General features: G+C 38.9%; 1 protein-coding gene across 2 annotated transcripts in view; it reads left to right on the top strand.

Annotated features, from left to right (window-relative positions):
* Nucleotides 1-7,555, top strand: part of LOC103358358 (transient receptor potential cation channel subfamily M member 4-like) — a 17,912-nt gene extending 10,357 nt beyond the window's left edge. Inside the window, exons 14-28 of one of the 2 annotated variants that reach the window (XM_008283287.1) lie at nucleotides 328-457; nucleotides 656-801; nucleotides 1,074-1,186; nucleotides 1,303-1,419; nucleotides 1,538-1,587; nucleotides 1,669-1,907; nucleotides 3,248-3,363; nucleotides 4,078-4,210; nucleotides 4,296-4,470; nucleotides 4,626-4,791; nucleotides 4,890-5,071; nucleotides 5,356-5,488; nucleotides 5,590-5,662; nucleotides 6,628-6,721; nucleotides 6,905-7,555. In XM_008283287.1, the coding sequence (XP_008281509.1) occupies nucleotides 328-457; nucleotides 656-801; nucleotides 1,074-1,186; nucleotides 1,303-1,419; nucleotides 1,538-1,587; nucleotides 1,669-1,907; nucleotides 3,248-3,363; nucleotides 4,078-4,210; nucleotides 4,296-4,470; nucleotides 4,626-4,791; nucleotides 4,890-5,071; nucleotides 5,356-5,488; nucleotides 5,590-5,662; nucleotides 6,628-6,721; nucleotides 6,905-6,936 (1,899 nt within the window). In that variant the 3' untranslated portion in view covers nucleotides 6,937-7,555. Of the gene's footprint in view, nucleotides 1-327; nucleotides 458-655; nucleotides 802-1,073; nucleotides 1,187-1,302; nucleotides 1,420-1,537; nucleotides 1,588-1,668; nucleotides 1,908-3,247; nucleotides 3,364-4,077; nucleotides 4,211-4,295; nucleotides 4,471-4,625; nucleotides 4,792-4,889; nucleotides 5,072-5,355; nucleotides 5,493-5,589; nucleotides 5,663-6,627; nucleotides 6,722-6,904 lie in introns of those variants that run through there. The other variant, XM_008283288.1, reaches the window with a different exon arrangement.
* Nucleotides 7,556-8,794: the final 1,239 nt, after the last annotated feature.

Raw genomic sequence — 8,794 nt, 5'->3', positions numbered from 1 at the left:
CAGATGCTGCTTTTTTGTGGTCAAACACCAAAGTGTTTGGAAACTATTAATATACTCAGTAATCATATATTGTTCTTTTATAATTTCTGTTTTTTGGGGGTAAAATATTACAAAATCTTATCATCTAAGTCTTAACATGACAAGTAACTAGTAACAAACGATATCAAATAATACAGTTGAGCAAAAGTCCGACAAAGCATAACATGGAAACACTCAAGTAAAGTACAAGCACCTGTATTTGAGTACATTTACTTCGTTACTTTTAGTGAAAATACTCATTTAAATCAGCTGTCAACAGCCTCTCTTCCCTTATTGTGTCTCCTGCAGGCAGGCGAGTCAGTTCTGAGTGCTTTAAGTGGCTGTAAGATACTGAGAGAGCTGTCCAAGCATGAGGTGGAGACTGAAACCAAACTGTCCATGAAGGAGCTGGCCCAGAGGTTTGAGAATCTGGCACATGGTAAGACCTTCAGTCTAGTTTCCACTATCCTCTAGATATTTAGATACGTATTTCTAGATGTTTAGTTTTTTAATACATTCAGAAAGTGTGTTTGTACACTAATAAAGCAACAGATACGGTATAAATTCCTGCAGCAGTGGTTCACTTGGTGTAAGCAGTAGTTTGCAAGAGAAGCTCATCTGTTTTGCTTCGCCTCAGATGTCTTCAGCTCCTGCTATCGGAGCAATGAGAGTCGCTCCTTCACCCTGCTGATCAGGAAATCTCCAGTTTGGGGCGGCACCACCTGCCTACAGATGGGAATGGGAGCAGATGCACGACTGTTCTTCAGCCACGATGGAGTGCAGGTGTGTCACCGTTGTTACATCTGTGAGACTGGCTCATGAAAGACGACGGTGGAACCCAAATCTCTAACTTCATTAGGCTCTATTATACTTCAGTCTGCTCTGCTAATGCTCAACTGGATTTTCAGGCTAATGTTCAACATTTTGTGTGCCTTAGAAAATGATAAATCGATGTTACAATAATTGCAAATAGCAGCACTTGGTTACAGCAAAGTATTAATGATATTGGACTTCCATGTTAAGAAAGTGAAGTGAAATGTTCTGTCCTCTTCCAGTCTCTGTTGTCTCAGATCTGGTGGGGTGACATGAAGAGGAACACTGAGGTGTGGAAGCTGCTGCTCACTTTCTTCTGCCCCCTCTTCTGCTACACCAACCTCATCTCCTTCAGGTAAAACCCACATTATTTATTTATTTTCTCATCAGCATTCAGAAAATGAAAGATTTCAGAATAGTTTTTATTTTTCTATATTAATTTATAATTTTCCATCAAACTCCACCTCCTAGGAACCAAGAGGACCAGCAGCAAGAAGAGGAGGGGAAGCCTAGCGAGGACGGTCCAGGTCGGGACAGTGACAGCCTCTATGGGACCACCGTCTTCTCCTTCTCTGACATCAAGCACATGTAATATTTCAATACGATGCACTCGCTGAAATCGTGCCGTTAAGGTAAACTAGGTGACTGGTTGCATAGCTTCTATTAAATGTGCTGATACACCAAAATTGATGTGTTGTTGTACCAGTGAGGCTGATTCACAAGGACCGATCACTCCCAGGACAGCCACCATCAGAGGTGAGTCCTGTTTCAACACGTTTTAGAAGCTGTTGTCACTGTGATGATCTGCTAATTCATGTCTGATAACTCTTTTTACAGGCGTGCCCCACCGCCGCCCACCACCGAAGCGTCCCTTCATAGTGTCACGCTGGCGTCAGTTCTGGTTCGCGCCCGTCACCTCATTTTTGGGCAACGTCCTGATGTACTTCCTCTTCCTCCTGCTTTTCGCCTACGTGCTGTTGGTGGACTTCAAGCCGCCGCCGCCCGCTGGTCCGGCCATCACTGAGTACGTGTTGTACTTCTGGGTGTTCACCATCGTGTGTGAGGAGATCCGAGAGGTAAGTTTAGAGACACGTCTTACCTTTTATTTAGTACTTACTGCATAGACCTGTCGTGTAGTCACTGAAAAAGTAGAAATCTAATCCAATAGATTAATGATTTGCAATCAATTTACAGTGTATGGGTCATTCCATCTCATCATCAAATTTTAGGAACATTTTTTTGCTTGACCAGCTTCAATTTGCTTCAAATTTTTGTTGCATAAAATGTAGAAATATTTGTAAAATTTTTGTTTAATCTATGAAACACTTTTCAAAATATATCGATATTTTAAAATCACCAGTCGGCCTACTTTCAGCACTTTTTTTTCGTGCGTTCAAATTTGAGGGTTATATTTAATTCACAATATTAAAGATAAAAGCTTGAAATGTTCACTGTTCTCTTTCTTCATGTCATCGATTAAAAGTCTGCAATACTGGACAAGTGCATCGAATGATCTCTGATTCTGGCTGAATTTTTTTTTTTTTGAGACCCATTTTGAACCTCCTGAACTCTGTTCCACATGGATTAGGACATTTAGCAATATTTGTGTTTTCAACTTGTCATACCTTCCTTTTTCATATTAGAAAAAGCATTCTACATATTTATTGCTGTTTTATTGTGACATGTAGCTACATATGGTTCAGAAAATATCACTAGTTGACTTCTGTATAATCAATTTTTTGTTAATGTGTGATCAAAGATGGGGCTTTTCATGAGAGCTTCAGTTTTTTTTTTTTTCATATTTCAACTCACTCATAGTCCAGGACTGTCTGATCTACTTGTCCAATACTGCAGATTCTAAATGAACAAGATAATGAGAAGTAAATTTTTAGACTTTTATCTTCAAATATTTCTGAGATATTGTTGTTTAAATGTGAAAAAAAGAGCAGAAAGTGGTTTGTCAGACATTTTTCTATTTTTCTTTTTAACCTCAGACAGCTTACATTTATATTAAGATAATATTTCACAGGTGTCATTTTAAATCGCAGCAATTCTTGATGGAAAAGTTTAAAGCAAATGAGAGATGGTCGAGCAGAAGGCCCCTGATGATTTGAGATGGAATAACCCTTATGGTTAAACCAAACATCCATCCATCATCAGCGTTAGACATACCTGCTTTACCTTATAGAGAGTCACAGGGGGCTGGAGCCTTTCCCAGCTGGGACTTGGTGAGGGGCAGGTTATGCCCTCCAGCATGCACTCAAGACCAGACATAGACTTATATAACGTAGAATGTCATACTGATAGGATTTTCACCTGTTATTGAAAATGATCTCTTGAATGATCTTTATAGATGTGTGTTTTTTATGTGGATCTATGAAGTTAATTGTTTTTTTTTCTTTCTATTTTCTCCAAGACGTTCTTTTTAGGGACGATGACCTGGCGTCAGAGGATCAGAGTGTACATTCAGGACGTGTGGAATAAATGTGACCTCACTGCTATTATACTGTTTGTCATAGGATTAATCTGCAGGTATGTAAAAGACTTTGACAAAATCAATCTTATAGTTGTTTTCAAATTGCAAAATTTAAACATTTATAAATGTATTGGGGTTTTTTTTTTTTTTTTTTTAAGATGATTTTTAGATTAGAACTAGCATATTTGTTATGCAAAGTAAAAAAAACCCTGCAACTTTGCTGCTCCTACATGCTGCATGTTTACTCACTACTACAGTTTATACACTGAAACGACTCTAACTGATGTTTTCTGATGCTAGATTCTATTAAATTGCTATAAATAATATTATGGTTGTTAGTTTAGCAGGCCTATTGGTACGTGTGTGCATCGTTTGTACAACATGGTTTGACCACCTGCAGGGAATTTTTGGCACCATTATTTTGGGAAACCCACCTTAAAACAAGGCAACGTACTTCCTAATCTGTCACAAGTTCTCAGCTAAACGTTTGCACAGTTCAACTCGAGTTTTAGTTTATTGTTTTGGACTGCAAAGGTTTAAAAATCTTTTGTACAAAAAAAATTCTGGGACACAAATCGGAACAACATGCTTACTCTTTTTTTTTTTTTTTTTTTAAACAATGCTCATAAAGATGTAACCACAACACACACTAATGCATTGATGCTTTTCTTACATGCCGTAAGATCCAAATTTCACCAGATTTTTTTACATTTATTTTATGTGTTGGCCACTGGGTGATACTGATGCCACACTGCTCTGATGTGTTTCAGGATGTTTCACTGGTCATACGAGTTCGGCCGGGACATCCTGTGTGTTGACTACATGGTCTTCACCCTTCGCCTCATTCACATTTTTGCCATTCACAAGCAGCTGGGACCAAAAATCATCATCGTGGGCAAGATGGTGAGAACCCGACATTATACTAATGGCACATACAGCGAGTGTTTACGTTACAGTGACAGATTTACAACTCTTTTCTCCTGCTCAGATGAAGGATGTCTTCTTCTTCCTCTTCTTCCTGGGGGTGTGGCTCATGGCATACGGAGTCGCCAATCAGGCTCTGATTTACTCCTACGACCCTCGCCTCGATCGCATCTTTCGCAGGGTTTTCTACAGGCCCTACTTGCACATCTTCGGACAGATCCCCGTGGAGGAGATGGATGGTATAAATGTTTGTGTGGGCATTGTGCATACAGAGGAGGAAAGTGGATAATTGTTGTGTTTTAAAGCCAGTTTAGGAACGTGACCTGTATTTCACATCCGATGCAGCTTTATAATTGAGCCCCAGTGCATTTTACTCTTTTTCTTTTTATTCCAGTGGGGAAAGATTGGGATATGCCCTGCACAGACAACATAACTTTGATTGAGGGTGGTGCGGAGCCGTGCAGAACTCTGACCAGTAACTGGCTGGTGGTAATTCTGCTGGTCATTTATCTCTTGGTCACCAACATCCTTCTCATCAACCTGCTCATTGCCATGTTTAGGTAAAGACAAAAGTGCCCATCTGCGGCTACATTCACGTGCTGATCTCTGTAAATGGTCCACTGTGATTGCTCTTTACTCTGATCTCGTGTCCACACAGCTACACCTTCTCTGAAGTGCAGGCCAACAGCGACATCTACTGGAAGTTCCAGCGCTACAACCTGATTGTTCAGTACCACTCGCGTCCTTCCCTGGCTCCTCCTTTCATCATCCTCTCCCACATCAACCTGTTTATCAAGAGGACCATCCGCAAGGTGCCCTCTGTCAAGATCCACCACTTTGGTCAGTATTTAAAAGGATAAATGCCATAAAGTTACTGCCTTCTGCACACCAAATACATCCATCCATTAGCTATACACCGCTTAATCCTCACTAGCGTTCCGGAGGGGGGGCTTGTTTCTACACGTTCAGGTACCGTCAGATAAATGAAGAGTGCGTATCTGAAATGAGCTGAACAGTCACCAGAGGAATGGACTCATTGTTTACATCCACATTTGCCTCGTTTCAGCTGTGGTCAGTGGTTTAGATTAAATGTATTGTAAATGATAAATGCCTTTTTCTATTAGTATTGCAGTTAAGAGGGAAAGCTGCTAACAGATTAATGACGTGGGAAACCATCCAGAAGGAGGACTTCCTGACCGCTCAAAACAAGATCCAGAAAAGCAGCGACTCAGAGAGACTCAAACGGATGTCTGTCAAGTGAGGACACCTTCCTTCACCGCTGCAGCTGCAAACTTTAAACGTATTTTTTGGATCCATAACACTGAAGTGAATTCCCCCTTTTGTTTTTTTTCCCCCAGAGTGGATGGTCTTGTTAAACATCTGACTGAAAGCAGGGACTTTGATCACAGACTGAGGGCTCTGGAGAACGAGGTAACGTTGAAGCACTTTTTATTTATAGCATTTAACTATTCGTACACTCTTAGTGTGATAAAAGGGAGATGGAAATAGAGGAAACACCTGTTGTATAAGTGTCCAAACTGTTTTCAGCAGGGATTATGAGTGTGGACTGTAACAATTTAGAGTCTGTTGGTTTGCTGGTAACTGCTGCTGATGGGAGCCAAGAAATACTCTACCGCATTGTCCCAAATAAAATGACTAATTGAGGGGTTTTTTTTGTTTTTGTTTTTGTTTTGTATAAATTTTTAAAAAAACAACAACTGTAAATTGCTGAGTTTGATCAGTGTTTGCATGTGGATTTTGTGGCATTTAAACAGAGCAAGACTGCCTGTGTATGTCAGTTTCTAGTCTTTATGCTAAGCTAAGCTAACTGGCTGCTTATGTTGGCTTCATATTTTATGGACGGACGGATATGAAAACAGTTTATTTAAACCTGGGTGGGGAAAAAGCACAAAATGTAGAATGATGACATGAGGGGGGTGTTCAATAGGTGATGATAGTCATTAGTCATGTTGGACCGAGTGACAGTTTAAAGGTCCAGTGTGTCAGATTTATGTTTTCATTACCATAGAATGAGCTGCTTATATGTACAGATTTAATGGATGCTCTTTCACAACGCCCGCCATGTTGCACCCCCATTTCTCACCGACTCCACACAGAGGGCTTTTTGCATTCTTAGTGTCCGCCGTAGGTTCTTCTAAATACTTATACGGAGACGGGGTGAGACAGGGTGTATTACATGTTTTGCAATCTGCAGCCTCACCACCAGATGCCAGTCAATCCTACTCACTGCTCCTTTAAAAAGCCACTTGTGTGTATTGTCATAGACCACAGAGCACAGAATGAGCAGGAAATGTCAACATATAGACTGATGCAGCCTCACTGCTCCTCGATGTTTTGAAAAACCTGATAGAGTTTTGTTCTTCTTTTCGTCTCAGATGGAATATTGCTCAAACGCGCTCAGCTGGATTGTGGACACTTTAGCTCAAGGCAGCACATTCAAACCTCCTCGCCCGCCACCGACAGTACGAGGTACCCACTGGCAATTACAAAAAGAGAGCATGTGTGACTTTACATGATTGTTTCTGGTAATATGAGTCAAACATCTCAGGGATCTTGTTTGACTAGTTTGATTTCTTGCAAAGCTTAGACCTTAAACCATTTTTGCCATAATTGCCGCTTCCTTCATCTTCCTCCATGTCTTCTCTTGCACAGATGCTTTCCCCTGTTCTTCCAGTCTGACTTGATTCAGCCATGGGGGGATGCTTTCACGTCACTCAGGACGACAGAAATGAAGCACATTCACTTGGCTTCCATGCAACCCACCAACCAGTCAGACTAGTAACCACGGGACCCAAACTCACTGAACTGAAAACAAAAGTTAAAAATCGTCACCACTCTTGACAGTAAATGCTGTCTCATTCAAACACCAAAGACAACTGCATTGTATTTGTAATTATGGCTGTTAAATAATGAGACTGGCTCATGTTACTGAAATCATAGTACGCACGTGTAAACCCACATCAGCCAATGGGGAAGCATAAACGACCCCTGGAAGTTTCAGTCAGCTGCAGTGTAGTGTGATTGAAACATATTAGATTAAATCACAGAAGTAGCCTCACACATCTCATATGTTTTATGCCGTTTACAGCCAAAGCCACCATGTCTTCACTGCTGTAGTTTTAAGTTGGAATTTTATGTATTTTTAAAAAAAGTTTTATTCTGATATGTTGTGATACTGTTTACATGGGTTATATAAAGCGCACATAGTAACACTGTATGTTCAGTTACACTAAATGGTTGCTGACATCAGCATGTATAATGTATTTGCACATTATTTTTCTGTTCAATAAATTGTATCATGAATAGGTGGATTCTTCTTGTTAAAGGGTTAACACAGTGTTTTACATTTTGGGAAGTCGGCTCCACTTATTTACTTTTCAGTCACTTCGATGAAAAGATCAAAACTGCCATGAACCAGCAGACGGTTATCTTAGTTTAGCCAAAGACTGCAGGCGAGGTGTAACAGCCAGACTGGCTCCAGATATAACATGCTAGTTGCTGACAACGACAGACTAGTCAGCTGCCGATGCTGGTTGTTGCTTGTGGACGCAGCCAGACGAGCGGCTTCCACCTGTTTCCAGCCTTTGTGCAAAGCGAAGCTAACCAGCAACTGACTCCTGCTACATATTTATTACACTGTAAAAATAAAAATAAATTCTTGCAGTTTTTAGCCAGTTTTTGTGAACAATTTACTGTTATTTTAAATATCTTCTCAGGTTTGCAAAATTACAATCAATACCTAGTAAAACCACAGAAAAAGTGTTGATTTCTATTTTGGTACTTTAAAAAAAAAAAAGGGCCAAAACTGTAAATAATGTCCACATCAGAAGTCTGTGTTTTTAAAAATAGCCATTTGTTTTTGATTATAAAATCACACTATTTTTTTGGATTTAAATCAGCAAGAATCAAATTTTTTTTTTAAACTGAAATTTACTGTTATTTTTGCTGTTTTTATGTTTATGGTATTTTTTCTGGCATCCTTGCTGCTTGCTTGCTTATTTATGTATTTATTTATTTATTTATTTATACAGATTTTGAAAAATCATTTTTACAGTGCACTATAAGAAATAAATGTTTAACTCATTAAAATCAATTTTCTGTAATTTTACAGATGTACCTAATTTTGTTTAATTACAGATAAAAACCACTAAAATCACAGAAAGTATTTCATTTATATGCTGATTGTACAAAAACAAACAAACAAAAAAAACTAAATAAACTGGAGAAAAATGTAAACAATGTCCACATCAGAAATGAGTATTTTTACAAATAGTAGTTTGTTCTTTTACAATGTGTGGCCATAAAATTACTATGTATTTAAATCAACAAAGATTATCATTATTTTACTGATTATTGCCATTTAAAACGAAAAAGAAATGATCTATATTGCATCTGTATAATTGCAAAAATAGTAAGAATCACATAAAAACTATTAATTTCTTGGGGACTTAAAAAAACAAACACACAAAAAGAAAAAAGAAGTCTGTATTTTTACACATTTTGTGCTTTACAACATGTGACCACAAAATTACAATCCTAATT

This window comes from Stegastes partitus, unplaced genomic scaffold (assembly GCF_000690725.1).
Source record: "Stegastes partitus isolate 25-593 unplaced genomic scaffold, Stegastes_partitus-1.0.2 Scaffold306, whole genome shotgun sequence".
NCBI lineage: Eukaryota > Metazoa > Chordata > Actinopteri > Pomacentridae > Stegastes > Stegastes partitus.
The sequence above is the reverse complement of the archived record's forward strand: the minus strand, read 5'-3'. Positions and strand labels throughout refer to the sequence as shown.